We start from the raw sequence: 17,039 nt of genomic DNA, 5'->3' as shown, positions 1-17,039 counted from the left end.
TTGACTCATTGGAAAGGACTCTGATGCTGGGAGGGATTGGGGGCAGGAGGAGAAGGGGATGACAGAGGATGAGATGGCTGGATGGCATCACTGACTTGATGGACATGAGTTTGGGTGAACTCCGGGAGTTGGTGATGGACAGGAAGGCCTGACATGCTGCAATTCATGGGGTTGCAAAGATTCGGACATGACTGAGCGACTGAACTGAACTGAACTGAAGGAAGTTGAAGAGAGAGAATTAGTAAACTGAATAGGCCAGTAGAAAGTATCCAGACTAAAATACAGAGAACAAAATATGAAATAAAATATAGTTTAAAGTATAATGAATATCTGGGGTATGATTTAAAAATCTCTGGGGAAGAGAAAGAGAATGGGGCAGAAATAATATTTGAAGATATAATGGCTGAGAATTTTCTATAACTGATAAAAATGCTGTTATGAACTCAAGGGTAAATACAAAAAAATCGGATATTATGCATATTGCATTAAAACTGTTGAAAACTAAAGGCAAAGAAAAAACATCCTAAAAACATCCAGAGGGGAAAAGACATATTCAGAATAGCAAGAGCTGACTCATTGGAAAAGACCCTGATGCTGGAAAAGATTGACAGCAGGAGGAGAAAGGGGAGACAGAGGATAAGATGGTTAGGTAGTATCACGACTCAACGGACATGAGTTTGAACAAACTCTGGGAGGTGGTGAAGGACAAGGAAGCCTGGCGTGCTGCAGTCCATGGGGTCGCAAAGAGTCAGACACGACTGGGCAACTGAACAAGAGAAAAGCAAAAAACTGAAAGTAAATTCCTCAACAGACCAGATCGGAGCCATGAGGTAACAGAATGACATTTTTTAAGTGCTGAAATAAAATAATAATAATAATTTACAGTATAATAAATTACTTAAAATGCAATGATAATTATCATAATAATTTATGATAAAACTATTATTTATTATAAACTGTAATAATACTAATTGGAGTTGCTACAAGCTTAAATGAATACAGCAGACAGTCTGTAAGTCCATCAACACTTATTCAACCTCTTGATTAACGAAATGTTTTTATTGTAGTAATAGGGTTAAAGGCAGCATTTCTAATTAATAATGCCAAGTTTATTGGACAAGATTTTGAGTATGTCTTTTACTTAAGAACATATCCAACAGACCGATAGAAACACATAAAGAATTATTCAACCTCAGATAGTCATGCAAGATGTGTGAATTTAATCTACAGTGAGATATTGTTACATGTCCACCGGATGTTTAAAATGACAAAAGTGACTATTAAATATGGAGAAGGATTTCTGCCATGTGAGTATTAACACCAGGATGTGCAAAGGCATAATAATTCCACATCCAAGGAATTGCATTCTTAGGAATTTCACGTCAGAAACATAAAAATGTGTGCACCAAATGTCTCATCCAAGACTGTTCATAGCAGCACCATTAGTAATAGCCCAAAGTAGAAACAATCCAACGCCCACTAACGGTGGAATGGATAAACATTTTATGAAATGCTCAGACAGTAAAACAGTTTACTCTAGGAATGAATGAATGTGTCGATACGGATGAATCTCACAAACTTAATGGTGAGCAGAGTAAGCCAGACTGATAAGTACAGGAGTACATACTGTTCTTGATTCTATTTATATAAGGATACAAATACAAGTAAAAGTATTCTCTAGTGACAATGTAATGGTCACCCTTCTGGAGGAGATGGGGAAGGCTTTTGGAGTGCTGATATTGTTCTGTATCTCGATCCGGGTGGTGGTATCATGGATGAATTCCTTTTATGAAAATTCAGCAAACTGTATGATTAAAATCATCTATTAATAATTTTTCTGCATCTATCTTATACTTCAATAAAAATATTACATTAAGAAAGGAACTAAACTGTTACTGAAATTCATATGTTTATAGTGGAGCTAACCATCACTTTCCCAGGGTTTATGTTAGTAAATGAGCTGGCTTGGTGCAGGGAGCGCGGAAGAAGCCTGAGCCCCGAATTGATGCATTCAAACTGTGGTGTTGGAGAAGACTCTTGAGAGTCCCTTGGACAGCAAGGAGATCAAAGCAGTCAATCCTAAAGGAAATCAACCCTGGATATCCATTGAAAGGATTGTTGCTGAAGCTCCAATACTTTGGCCATCTGATGTGAAGAGCTGACTCTTTGGAAAAGATCCTGGTGTTGGGAAAGATTGAGGGCAGAAGGAGAGGGGGTCGGGAGAGGATGAGAAGGTTAGATAGCATCACCAACTCGATGGACATTAATCTGAACAACCTCTGGGAGGTAGTGAAGTACAGAGGAGCCTGTACTCCCTTGTGTGTGCACAGAGAGCACCACTCCTCTGGTGTGGTGCCGTCCATGGGGTTGCAAAGAGTCAGACGTGACTTAGCAATTGAACAACAAAAAATGTGGAAATAGTGAAAAGGTTGGCATCATAAAACATTTATGTTTTTAAACCTTTAAGTTTAAAAGCTTTAAGTTCTCCATCTAATTATTATTCCTAAATCATAAATATTTAAAGGAGTGACCCCATTGGAAGATAGTATTTAGAGGCATTTTTTCAACAAATTATTATTTAATTTTTGGTCTTACTATGGCATTCATACTTTGGTGGCAACTGAAGTAGAACACCTGAATATTAGTCCATCGCCTTAAATAGATTGCCAGCTCACACACCCTCATGTACTTTATTCTTGGATTTGTTTTCATTTGGTCACTTGAAAATGTGTTTAATGGCTAGAGAGAAACAGACATGAATTAATTTATTGTGCTTAATATAGTCTACAGGCAGAATAACTCCATGACGAAGTCTGGTGAGCTTGTTGACTTCTCAGTGCCAAAATGTTCCTACTTTTCTGTGGGTGTTATTAAACCATTGTTCTTCATTTGATTGTCATGTGTGTGCTATCTGCTCAGTCGTGTTTGACTCTTTGCAACCCCATAGACTATAGCCCACCAGGCTCCTCTGTCCATGGAATTCTCCAGGCAAGAATACTGGAATGGGTTGCCATTTCCTTCTCCAGGGGATCTTCCTGCCCCAGGAGCCAAACCCGGGGCTCCTGCATTGCAGGTGGATTCTTTACTATCTGAGCCACCAGGGAAGCCAGTGATATATGATTGTCATAATGTACTTTAAACCCCACTTTTCAAACTTGTGTGCCTAAGTATCATCTGATAAAGTTGTTAAAATGCAGATTTCCAGGTCCATGCTGAAGACTGAAAATGCAAGGTGTCTGCATTTTAACACTCCAGGTGATTCTGTGGAGATACTTTAGTGGACTGTGTTTTGGGAAACACTACTTTAAGCTCATTGTCAGTGGATTGCAGCTATTCAGAATGGGTTTTTTTTTTTTTTTTAATTTATCTGGCTGCCTTGGGTCTTAGATGTAGCACTTGGCCCTTTTGCTGCATCATGCAGGATCTTTCATTGTGGGGCACAGACTCTCAGATGTGGCGTGTAGGCTCCAATTGCAGCTCATGGGCTTCGTTGCTCAGAGGCATGTAGGATCTTAGTTCCTTGGCCAGATATCCAACCTGAGTCCTCTGCATTGAAAAGTGAATTCTTAACCACTGGACCACCAGGGAAGTCCCCAGAATGGGATATTTTACTGTAGATTTGGTGGGGGGACTTTTCCTTTGTTTTTTGTTTGTTTGTTTGTTTGTTGCGTATATCACATGAATTGTAACATTATGGGGCATCTTTGGGCTTTACCAGTGGCTCAGCAGTAAAGAATCCACCTGCAATGCAGGAGACTCTGGACACTCAGGTTTGATCCCTAGATCAGGAAGATCCCCTGGAAGAGGGCATGGCAGTCAAATCCAGTATTCTTGCCTGGGAAATCCCATGGACAGGGGAGCCTGGTGGACTACAGTCCACAGGATTGCAAAGAGTAGGACATGACTGAAGCAACTAAGCACAGCACGAGTCATCTTTATTTGAAGCAAAGGGTTTAAGGTGCTACTGAGCAAAGTGGATATGAGAAAGCAAATGGAGCATATTTAAGATCAAACTAGGAGTTTGGAAGCTGCCACCAGCTTCTGTGATGAGTCATAATATATGACTCAGACAAAGCTGAAATGACAGATGGCCTTGTTATGACTTTAGGCGGGCACTCCTTCAACTACTGAAGTTTATGAGAAGTTTTACAACCCGGGAATTCTGAAGTTATTTCTGATGCGTGTAGTTTCATGTCATATTTATGGGAGCAAAAAAGATCTGTATCTCACACCGCCAACATTTCTGTTAGTCACGATTCAAACAAAAGGAAACGATGTAAGAAAGTCTGTGCCCACACATTGCATCTTTACCACCTCTTTCATTGGAGCTAATCAAGGTGAAGCTGAATCAGTGGCTCAACACCCTGTTAATCCGATAGGCATTAATTCACAAAGGCATGAAATAAAGTTTTTTTTTTTTTTTCACGTGTTTGACTTTTTCTCCCCTTAATGCATTTCTAGGAATTACTCTAAAGTATGGGCTACGTTTTGCTGTCAAAAATGGACTGATGTCCCCTTTCAGAGCTTCCTGCCAATGAAGATTATAGATTATGTTTTTTTTAAAGTGAGCTGAGATATGTAATTCTCTTAATGCAATTTTAAAATAGCTTCTTAAAACTTCCTTTCATCCTGTGTTGCCCACCACTGATACAGCTGTTTCTTAACTTGCAGAGATAAGCAATGGTGCAGATTGCAGTATCATGGTTTGCAGCTGTCAGTGGTTTTCCACTGTCTAGCAACCTTTGATGTCTCCTCTTCGATGTGTCTTATTAATGAAGCAAAACTAGAAAAACCACCAGTCTTGACAAAAACTTTTAGAGTATTGACTGTATTCAAAAGTAAAAATAAGAATCTAAAATGACAGCTTTGCACCAGATTTCAATTTTTTCTTTTTTAAAAACTGTCCGTTGGACTTCCCTTGTCCAGTGGTTAAAACTGCACTGCCAGTGCAAGAGGCATGGGTCACTTCCAGACCGGGGAACTAAATTCCTCACGCCATGTGGCATGGCCAAAAGATTAAAAAAAAAAAATCTGTCGATGTTCTGACATATAAACACAGGGCTGGCATCATGTTGTATGGGATTTCTTAATTATTTTGCAAGAGTTAGAATCTGGAAAAGCATATGACCCAATGAGAGTCCAAAATGAGAAGATGGTAATATCGCTGGTTGATTCATGCCACTTCAATTTGCTGCTTCCTTCCCCTATCTAGTTCCTCACAAAGAACTTCACTTTCTACTTTCTCTTTCTTATTTGACTGGAGAAAACCTGTCCCTTCTCTTTTTCAAAGATTCAAATAAAGATCAAACCTCATAAGGCCATTTCTCCACCTACGATTTAACATTATGTGCGTGTAACCACCTGGGTGACTGAGTTACTAGTCACTAGGTTAGTGTATCTGCTTGTCTTCCTTGCCTCTAAAATTAGGCTCTTAGCATCTGACTCACTTCCACATTTCAAATCTGCGCCTTCGTGTTTGACTCCCTCAAACCGCTTCTTGAAGGGCAGTCCCTGGCGTTCAGTAGGCACCCAAATATTTGTTGAATGAGTGAATGATGTATACCATGTTTACTTCCCCTTCCTGGCATACTTTTTGTTTTCCAAGATTAGCTTTTGCTTGTTTTTTTGTTTTCCAATATTTTCTTGTTGTTGTTAAGTCTCTAAGTTGGGTCTGAGTCTTGACGCCCCCAGGGACTGTAGCCCGCCAGACTCCTCTGTCCGTGAGGTTTCCCAGGCAAGAATACTGGAGTGGGTTGCCATTTTCTTCTTCATTTCTAATATTTTGGGGCGGATTGGGGGGGAAAGAGCATTAGTCCCACAAAAAACTAAATTTACGGGATGAGGAAGGGCTACGTTTTTGTACATTTAATGTGAAGTGGCATTGCATATTCTCTTTAAGAGTATGTATTTACTTCTACTCAGAAAAGGAAAGGTATTTTTCTTTATACTCTTCCACCTCATGCGATTCTAATAATTTTATTTAGTTATTTTTGGCTGCCCTGGGCCTTCTTTGCTGCATGTGGGCTTTCTCTAGTCGTGGCCAGTAGGGACTACCGTCTAATTGCAGTGCGTGGAATTCCCATTGCAGATGGTTCTCTTGTTGCGGAGCACAGGCTCTAGGATCAGGGGCTTCAATAATCGTGGCTCTCGGACTCATTAGTTATGACGCCTGGACTCTAGAACACAGGCCCAGGAGTTGTGGTTCATGGGCTTATTTGCCCCACGGCATGTGGAATCTTCACAGACCAGTGATCAAACCTGTATTCGCTGCATTGGTAGGTGGATTTTCAACCACTGGACCACTAAGGAAGTCCTCTACTTGCTATTCTAAATATGTAGTTTTATTTGTGGTTTGCAGCCCTGAGCACTGGTGACATGGCAGAAGCGTGGTTAAGGAAAAGGAACAGTCATCTCTTGGTTGAGGAGTGAGTTGAATCCCCTTGTAGCATGTCCTTCTCTTGTTTGGCCCATTTTCTCTTGCCATCCTTCCTGCCTAGTCTTCTGTTAGTCTTCTAATTTGTCTGCCATTGACCTGTCGAGAGAGAAAAGCGTCAAGTTAGAAATTGCTATATATAAATGTTCTAAACCAATACATTGTGTACCTTACACAATATTACATATCAATCATATCTCAATATGAAGAAATACATAAATTCAATGAAAATAACTAGCTATTTCCTTCTGTCTAAAAGAAAGATATCAAAAGTGTGAACAGACATGATCTCCTCAGATCAACTGAGTAATTGTTTAAAAATGCAGATCCCCATTCTCTCTATAGATCTGATTATGGGTCTTATGGAATGAGGGTCAAAGTTTTGTGTATTTAATCAAAACCCTAGGCATTTATCTTATACTCTCAGTCTAAGACTCAGTTGCCTTTGACTAATGATGCATAAACTTCAAGTGGAAAAATTAACTAAATGACAATCCCAAATGCTTATTCTTCTTTTGTAGATCTTCTAACTTAACAGTTAAAACAAAAAGCCCACTTAAAAAGTCTGATAACCACAGAGAAGAACTGTGATGGGCATCAATTACATTATTTGACCATAACTATTGTAAAAGGACAAAGTATATTTTAAAAAATTATTCCAAAAATTATTCTTTGAAAGCCAGTCATTTAAGAACTATTGTTTTTGCTTTTCCTTTGTTTTCAATGTTTGCATCTTTTTTTGTGTGAACTTTTGCACCTCTGTCTCTTTCTTTCCACCCTTACCCTCTCTGTTTCCACTCTCCCTCTCTTCCCTTTCTCCTGTCTCCCTTCTTCTTCTCCAAAACTCCTTTCCAGCTCCTCTTTCCTTGGCAAGCCACCCATTATGATCACATCTTTAGCACTTAAGAGCATGATGTCATTGAGAGAATGACCGTTGCAGTCGCATCTTGCTCTGATACTTACTAGCTGTGTGATATTAACACTTCTCATTTCTTGTTGCCTCAACACTAAAAGTACTTTATAGTGCTGTTTTGTGAGATTAGAATGAGACTCCCGCGTGTGAAGTGCTCAGCAGAAATCCTGTCAGTCATCACTCGATGGCTGGTTTTTGTGGTTTTGAGTTATAATGGCCACACAGGAAAGGATGTGTTAAAGAGAAAAGTTGAGTCCTTAAGTTAGGGGACCTTAAACATTGTGATAGTTGTTAGATTCTGAAGACGTTGTTCACAGTCTTGTAAGAAAAGTGCAGTAGTGTAAGATGAGGATTCAGAGGAGCCACTAAAGAGAGAATGATCAATATTTCCACGCACAGGGTCAGTTGCCTAGCTATTAAATATATATAGAGAGAGGGAGGAAATTTAAACAGTTCATTACAGTTATTTCTCTCAGTTTAAAATGGTACTCATATCATGTCCTGACTCAGTGGGTCTTTGCATGCAACTGAAAAAGCTGTCACTTCCTTGATATACTCACTTCCATCTGATTGAGTACCCCCATAATAAATACAGAAATATGTATTGACTACTATTGTAAATGCCTCCCATTAGAGTTTTTCAGTGTACAATTTGTACAACCATCCAAGGCAGCTTTATAACCTTAAACAGTATTTATGTCACACTGGCTTCATTATTTGGTTTGGCAAATAACGTAGTTGGGTAATTTTTCTAATACAAACAATCATGATGATCCTGAGCTCATAATCTTGCCACCATTGTAGTCCTGGGGTAGAGGTTATGTTGTGGTTAGCTAAATGAGATTGTTATCATTGTCTGCAGTTGGACTGAGATGTTGATTGCAGTGACCATGACCTCTAGGCAGTCCGAGGAATTCTAAATAGGTCTCCTAATAAATGATTCCCTCTCACAGGACTGTTAGGAAGTACAGGGGCATAATATTTAGAAAGCATATAACCTACAATGTTCTTCCATTATATATTATTTGGTCTCAGACATTTCAAATATGTAATTGTAGATTCATTGAAAATAACCTAACACATGTCAATAAAAACAAATCAGAATTTAATCACATTTTTGCTTCCTTCTCACTTGTGTTTAATGTCTACAGTTGACACTCCAGACCCCTATGTGGAACTTTTCATCTCTTCAACCCCCGACAGCAGGAAGAGAACAAGACACTTCAATAATGACATAAACCCTGTGTGGAATGAGACCTTTGAATTTATTTTGGATCCTAATCAGGAAAATATTTTGGAGGTAAGTGAGTCATTGGGGGATAGTGGGTCAGTGGGGGTCAAGTGAGTCACTGGGGGGGGAGGCGGTTATCTTCAAGTTGAGCTTGAAAGCATCAAATTTTTCCTCTCACTGCCTTCATCCTTCTTGGTTAGGTAGTTGGAATACAGCTGTGCAGTATATGGTAGATGAGCTTCTAGCTGCTACACATCAAGGTATGTGAGCGTCCAAATGCAGAAGTTAGGTGGGGCTAGAGTCTTTAATCGGAGAAGGCAATGGCACCCGACTCCAGTACTCTTGCCTGGAGGATCCCATGGATGGAGGAGCCTGGTAGGCTGTAGTCCATGGGGTCGCTGAGAGTCGGACATGACTGAGCAACTTCCTTTTCACTTTTCACTTTCATGCATTGGAGAAGGAGATGGCAACCCACTCCAGTGTTCTTGCCTGGAGAATCCCAGGGACGGGGGAGCCTGGTGGGCTTCCGTCTATGGGGTCGCACAGAGTCGGACACGACTGGGGCGACTTAGCAGCAGCAGCAGCAGCAGAAGCAGAGTCTTTAATCCTCACCATGTACTTTGCTACAGTCCATGGGGTCACAGGAGTCAGAGTGATTTACTGACTAAACCATGCCAATCAATTGCACTTTGGAGAAAACATTCTTTCTGTTTTAAAAGGGAGGATCCGAGTACAAAAGATAAAATATTGCCAATTGATTAGGATGTCAAAATAAGTTAACTTTATTAGCTTAAATTTGAAATACTTAGCTTTAAAATAAGTTCACATAGATCTTTTCCAACCGTTGCATGAGTTTTCTACATTAACTTCTTTCTCATATTCCAAAATAGCATTTCCTCTGACAGGGGAGAAATTTCATTTTTCAAAATGTGATAATGAACAGGTCAGTCACAAAAGTGAAAACATGAATGATTATGTTAGAAACTCAGAAAAGACAAAGTATTATTACTAGTAGAATATTTAGGATTTCAAATGACTATTAAATATTACTTGAAATTTTTCATTTTTTTAAAGTGTGGTGGAGATTTTAGATATAATTTCCAAAGATCCTGGAAAAATTTGATACCTGTGCTCTATTTTTAACTCTCTACAGATCACTTTAATGGATGCCAATTATGTTATGGATGAAACTCTTGGGACGACAACGTTTCCCATATCTTCTATGAAAGTGGGAGAGAAGAAACAGGTTCCTTTTATTTTCAATCAAGTAAGCAACACAACAGAATTATTTTTCAACCTTATATCAGATAAAGTCTAGTTAATCTGGAAAGTTGGAGTTTAATGTTTGGAAATCCTTCCCTTCCTTCCTTTCTTTTTTTCTTAGGTGTGCTGCGTTTTTGAGATTTCAATAATTTTTTTGAGAATAATAAAACTCTAGAAAAATTATTTACACTGAGCAAACATTAGATTCTTTTTACAGGAAACAAGCATTTTACAATGAGAAATGTAAGCAACTGGTAGACCAGGATTCAGAAAGTGTCAATGCATTAATTTATTCTTGTTGGGTACAGCTCAGTGTTTTTGTCTCTTCAAATGATTTTCCAAATCTCTCTCCTCTCACCTAAATGTACATATCTCTTAATCTTACCTCCTTTCCTAACAGTTACCATCCTGAATTATCTCTTTCTTCATGAACCTCCATGATAATTACATATTGTTCATTGGGACTGAATCTTTTAACCTCTTCAAACTAACATCCTGTAGGCCAGGAATTTAGAATAGTGGTCATGCATGCCTAAGAACTGACTTAAGCCCTGAGGACTACCTGATCAGTTTTTGTAGTCAGAGGAACCCTGGTGCCTTATGAACACTGCAGTCACACACTCCCCACTGATCCCTTTAGCTGCTCCAGGAAGCATGTCTTCTGTATGTTTTCTGTCCAGTGCCAAGAGATACACTGGCCACATTTTAAAGTTATTTCATTCATTCCTCTTTCAAGTGTTTACTGGAGTCTACCCATCACTGTGTTGTGTTCAAGGCATCTAAAGAAGAATAAGATATAGGAAGCTTTTCCCTCAATTATCTTCATCTGGGGCAGAGGTGAGGTAGAGGTTGGGAAAGCAAATGGGTATAGGGAGATATATGTGATGAAAAGAAACCATCACACAGCAAGATAAAGTATCAGTGAGGTATATACAGGGTGCAGTGGGAAGACAGAATAAAGAGTGTGTTATGAGAGGAGGCCAGGTGTGGATCCATATCAGTAGGTGATTTTGAGCAGGTCAAACAGTGAACATAGCTGTTAACACTTTGTCATTTGAAGCCAGGTTGTTTGGTGTTTAAATCCCACCTTTGTTTCTTACCATCTGTTTCATCCTGGTAAAATCACTTAGCTTCTCTGAATCTCGATTTACTCACCTGTGAAGTGGAGATCCCTCGAGGAGGAAATGGCAATCCACTCCAGTATTCTTGCCTGGAAAATTCAATGCTCAGAGGAGCATGGTGGGCTACAGTCCATGGGGTCTCAAGAGTTGGACATGACTGAGTGACTGAGCATGCAAAGTGGAGATAATATCTCATAGGAGAATCGCTATGATTAAATGAGTTAATTCTATTTATATATATCTATATAATTTATTGTAATATAGCAAATATATTATAATGCATATTACATTTAAATATACTCTGATATAATTATTCAGTTCAGTTCAGTCGCTCAGTCGTGTCCGACTCTTTGTGACCCCATGAATCACAGCAAGCCAGGCCTCCCTGTCCATCACCAACTCCTGGAGTTCACTCAAACTCATGTCCACCAAATCGATGATGCCATCCAGCCATCTCATCCTCTGTTGTCCCCTTCTCCTCCTGCCCCCAATATCTCCCAGCATCAGACTCTTTTCCAATAAGTCAACTCTTCACATGAGGTGGCCAAAGTATTGGAGTTTCAGCTTCAGCATCAGTCCTTCTAATGAACACCCAGGACTTATCTCCTTTAGGATGGACTGGTTGGATCTCCTTGCAGTCTAAGGGACTCTCAAGAGTCTTCTCCAATACCACAGTTCAAAAGCATCAATTATTTGGTGCTCAGCTTTCTTCACAGTCCAACTCTCACATCCATACATGACAACTGGAAAAACCATAGCCTTGACTAGACGGACCTTAGTTGGCAAAGTAATGTCTCTGCTTTTCAATATCCTATCCAGGTTGGTCATAACTTTCCTTCCAAGGAGTAAGCATCTTTTAACTGGCTGCAATCACCATCTGCAGTGATTTTGGATCTCCGAAAAAGTTTGACACTGTTTCCACTCTTTCCCCATCTATTTGCCATGAAGTGATGGGACCAGATGCCATGATCTTAGTTTTCTGAATGCTGAGCTTTAAGCCAACTTTTTCACTCTCCTCCTTCACTTTCATCAAGAGGCTTCTTAGTTCCTCTTCAATTTCTGCCATAAGGATTGTGTCGTCTGCATATCTGAGGTTATTGAGATTTCTCCTGGAAATCTTGATTCCAGCTTGTGCTTCTTCCAGCCCAGCATTTCTCATGATGTACTCTGCATATAAGTTAAATAAGCAGGGTGACAATATACAGCTTTGATGTACTCCTTTTCCTATTTGGAACCAGTCTGTTGTTCCATGTCCAGTTCTAACTGTTGCTTCCTGACCTGCATACTGGTTTCTCAAGAGACAGGTCAGATGGTCTGGTATTCCCATCTCTTTCAGAATTTTCCACAGCTTATTGTGATCCACACAGTCAAAGGCTTTGGCATAGTCAATAAAACAGAAATAGATATTTTTCTGAAACTCTCTTGCTTTTTCGATGATCCAGCGGATGTTGGCAAATTGATCTCTGGTTCCTCTGCCTTTTCTAAAACCAGCTTGAACATCTGGAAGTTCACTGTTCACGTATTGCTGAAGCCTGGCTTGGAGAATTTTGAGCATTACTTATATTTATATAATTTTGTATGAAATATGATTATCTATTAGTTTATGCATTATGTATATAACATTACATTTAAAATGTGCTCAGTCATGTCCAACTCTTTGAGGCCCCATGGACTGTAGCCCACCAGGCTCCTTTGCCTATGGAATTTTACAGGCAAGAATACTGGAGGGAGGTGCCATTTCCTACTCCAAGGGATCTGCCCAACCCTGGGATCGAACCCACATATAAAATATATAAGAATAATTGATTATAGAAATATATATAATACTCACATAGATTAGCCATCCATACATATAGTATTTAGTGCCTCATACATGTGAGTGTGCCTATTAAGCAGTATATAAATGTTTGAAAAGAGCTGAATTTCAGTAGGCAGAGAAGAAGTTATGAGCATTCTAGTTCCTAGTAGAAACTGCAAAGGCATGGAGTCTTGAAAAAAGAAAGCAAGCTGAGGCATGACAAGTTACAGAGCTTGGCAAGTACATGCTGGGAGGCACTGGGTAGAGAGTTAGAGGTGGTTAAAGGCTAACATTACCTGGGCATGTTACTAAGGTCAGTTCTCAACAGACCCTTGTTGAGGGCTTTGTAAGCACAATGGGCCTTTCCAAAATGGAACGTTTTTTTCTGCTCTTCAGTCTATGACTCAAAGATTGATTTTAAGAGAGGAAATTGTAGGAAAACATGCATTACCTCTCCTGTCATTTCCTATGCTCAGGTGTGTGGCTGCCGGGCTCTGAAAAAGACTTTGTGCATTCCTGAATTTTGAGTAGCTTATATAATTATTTTCTTTACCGTGCTTGAAAAAACAGTTGGCAAAGCAACTTTTTTTTCATTACACCATTCTCAAGAGTCCTTTGTAGTTTCAATCTGAATGAGAGTTCTTTTTTTAATTAATTAATTTATTTCTTAAAATTTATTTATTTTTGGCAGCACTGGGTCTTCGTTGCTGCCAGCTAGCTTTTCTCTAGTTGCAGCGAGCAGGGGCTAGTCTCTAATTCTGATGTGCAGGCTTCTCATTGTCGGGGCTTCTCTTGTTGCTGAGCGTGGGCTCTAGGAGCGTGGGCTCTATGGCACATCCTCAGTAGCTGTGGCTCATAGGCTTAGTTGCTCTGAGGCATATGGAATCTTCCCAGTCCAGGGCTGGAGCCTGCACCTGCTGCATTGGAAGCATCGAGTCTCAACCACTGGACCACCAGGGAAAGTCCCTCCATTAACTTATTTCTAGATACTTTTTAATTCATGAATTTCTATGCCCTAGAAAGAATGTCTTGTTTATCATTTGACTGTTTTTACCCAGAAGTTTCCAATGCTTCCCATTTACAGATATGGAGAATGATAATGTAATAATTAAAATCTAATGATAATGCAATAATGATATCTAATGAAATGATAAAGTAATAATTAAAAAAATCTTTTTTAGGCATCTTTGAAGTATTTACCTAGCCGTAGCTTATTTTTTAATATGAGAATCTGAGTCTTTACAGTGTACCTAAACTTTGTTTAATATCAGGAAAGCTATCAAAAATTTAATTTTCAAGGAACTAATAGTCTGTTTGGAGAAGGAGTAAACATTCATGGTAGGCTGATAAGTAATAGAATAAGCAGTCTCATGACACATCTATTCACTGATTGATTTGTTCAACACTGATTGTGTTCCAGGGAATATTCCAGGTGATGGGCAGACAGCAGAGGACATGGTGAATGATGGTTCCCAGGGAGCTTGCATGTTGAGGGGAAAAGTAAATAGGCACCAGGAAGCAAAAGGATAATCAACATAACATCAGCCAGTGATAAATACTCTGGGGAAAATAAAATAGAGGGGTGTGATAGAGAACAGTTGGTGGGCAGTGGAGTTTATATAGCCAAAAAAAGCCTTTCACAGGTATTATTGTTTTCTTTAAATTTTCTTATCAAAATTTCCAAGCATATGCAACGTTGAAATATTTTTACATTGGATACCCATATAAATGCTACCTGGATTCTACAATTAACGTTTTATGCTATTTGCTTTTCACATATTTTTCTATCTGGTCCATCCATCAAACCATCTTGATACATACTTATATATGTGTATGTATGTATGTATGTATATATATGTGTGTGTGTATATATATATATATAGTGGCCATAATAAGGCTTGTGAGATCTTAGTTCCCTGACTGGGGATCAAATCCAGCCTCTCAGCAGTGAAACTATGGTGTCCTGACCACTGAGCATCCAGGAAAGTCTCCATCTTGATACATTTGAAAACAAACTGCAGGTCAAGAGGGATGGGACATATGTATACCTATTGCTGATTCATGTTGATGTGTGGCAGAAGCCAACACAGTTCTGTAAAGCAATTATCCTTCAATTAAAAAATAAAACAGACTGCAGACAACAGCCTGTTTAATCCCTAAGCACACTTCAGCACATCAGTAACTAGAGTTCAGGATTTATGAATTGTAATTGCAAGTACCAAATAAATCATGTAGACAGTGTAGACAATGAGAATTATACGGAGGAATTGTTCATCCATTTATACATTTTGCAAATAACAATGGAGCACCTACTGTGTGAACAGTCTTTAGGTACTACTTATTCAGCGATACACAAACAAACAGGAATCCTTCCCCTCCTGGAACTCACATTCTATTGGATTGGCCAAAAATTTTGTTTAGGTTACTCCCATAACAGCGTACAGAAAACCCGAATGAACTTTTTGCCTAACCCAATACCTAGTAAGATAAATAAGTAAAGGATACCTATGTTGGACAGAGAGCTAAATAAATCAAGGAAGGAGGAGAGGGGAGTAGGCGTATGTCTGTGAAGAGGGTTGCAAATGCAGTTCCAAAAATGTGACTAAGAATAGCATCTGTGATGCTATCTGAAAGCAGAAGGCGCTTGGAGTGGGAAGGTCTTGAAGCAGAAGTTTGCCTGACTTCTTGAGAACAGCGAGAGGGAGAGCATGGCTGGAGCACAAAGAGTCGCAGGGAGGGTGGCCGGCTGGAAATGAGGACGGGCCTGTGGTCACAGTGGACCCTTGTGGGTCAGTGGTGGGGGCTTGCTCTTAAGGGCAGAATGCAGTTGGGTCACTGAAAGGTCAGAAGGCCATTCTGGTGGAGAGAAGAGCCCTGAGCCTTTGCTCATAGTTCCAGGACTAGAAAGGACAAGCATGTTCAGGAAATGGCGTCTAGATGAGTGCCGGTGGGGGTGTGGGGGTGGGCAGAGCATTCATGTGTGAAGGAAGAATAGGTACCTGGAGATCAAGCCTTAGCAGGGCTCAAATTCGAGATGCTGAAATTCGAGTAGTATCTTACTGATATCAGTGAGTCATGGAAGGTTTTTGACCAGATCATGGGGGAATTTAGAGCAAACAGGATTTGGCTTTTTCCTCAGAAGTATTATTAAGTCAAAAGTTGGTACGTAGAGATATAGAATGTTTGATATTGAAAACAGAAGTTGATATAGCTTTAACAGACTAGCTCTGTTGAAAGTGGCAGGTATAGATATGAGGAATACAGGGTGACATGAGCAAACGATACGTGTGGCATTAGCTTTAATGTGTCAGGAAAAGGAGAATTGAATGATTGCTCAGTGACAGTGAGAATCAACTGAAGTTGGAAAGCAGGAAGTTTTTCAGCTTTTCCTGAGACTATGATTTATCATTCAATTCAATTTTAGAATGCTCTCTCTCTCTTTTTTTTTTTTTTGAGGAGAAAACTAATTTGAGCCCCGCAGTTTTGTTTCCCAGCTAACATTCATAAAATCTGGGTTAGGCTGTGCTTGTTGGAATCATAAGTTTGGAGAGAGTCAGAGTTGTCTTGGTGAGACGTGCAGCTTCTCAGACCCTAGGCTCAGAGTCAGACAGACAGCTGTCTGGGTTGGAATCATGATTTGGCTACTTATTCACTCTGTGATGTCGGATGAATTTTTTTTTTTCTTTTAGCCGTGTATTTCTATTTGTGAAGTAGAGTTATATGTAGTACCTACCTCTAAAGGTTGTGGTTATGGTTAAATGAGTTAATAGATGGAAAGTTTTAGAGCAGTGCCTGGCTTACTAAGCACCAAATAAATATTAAATATTCTCATTATAATTATACTGGCTGGATTGAAGTATTTGTTGAGTGCTTCATGAACCTGACTTAACTCTTAACACTTGCTGATTTGAACTTACTGACCGAAATGAACTTCTTTATATACAGGTAGAGACTGTACATTTAGTGATCATTGTTTCAACCCAGTTCAGAATCAAAAATGCTCTAGTCACCCATTCAGTTCAGTTCAGTTCAGTTCAGTTGCTCAGTCGTGTCCGACTCTTTGCGACCCCAAGAATCGCAGCACGCCAGGCCTCCCTGTCCATCACATCTCCTGGAGTTCACTCAAACTCACGTCCATCGAGTCGGTGATGCCATCCAACCATCTCATCCTCTGTCTTCCCCTTTTCCTCCTGCCCCCAATCCCTCTCAGAATCAGAGTCTTTTCCAATGAGTCATCTCTTCGCATGAGGTGGCCAAAGTACTGGAGTTTCAGCTTTAGC

General features: G+C 39.7%; 1 protein-coding gene across 1 annotated transcript in view; it reads left to right on the top strand.

Moving 5' to 3' along the window:
- The window catches only part of PLA2G4A (phospholipase A2, group IVA (cytosolic, calcium-dependent)), a 174,733-nt gene that overhangs the window by 65,963 nt on the left and 91,731 nt on the right, over nt 1-17,039 (top strand). The window contains exons 4-5 of the mRNA XM_010853064.1: nt 8,498-8,646; nt 9,731-9,844. Coding sequence (XP_010851366.1) covers nt 8,498-8,646; nt 9,731-9,844 — 263 coding nt within the window. The remainder of the gene's footprint in view (nt 1-8,497; nt 8,647-9,730; nt 9,845-17,039) is intronic.

This window comes from Bison bison, unplaced genomic scaffold, assembly GCF_000754665.1.
Source record: "Bison bison bison isolate TAMUID 2011002044 unplaced genomic scaffold, Bison_UMD1.0 scf7180017864322, whole genome shotgun sequence".
In the NCBI taxonomy this organism is placed as follows: Eukaryota; Metazoa; Chordata; class Mammalia; order Artiodactyla; family Bovidae; genus Bison; species Bison bison.
Note: the sequence above shows the minus strand (reverse complement) of the source record. Positions and strands in the feature narration are given on the sequence as shown.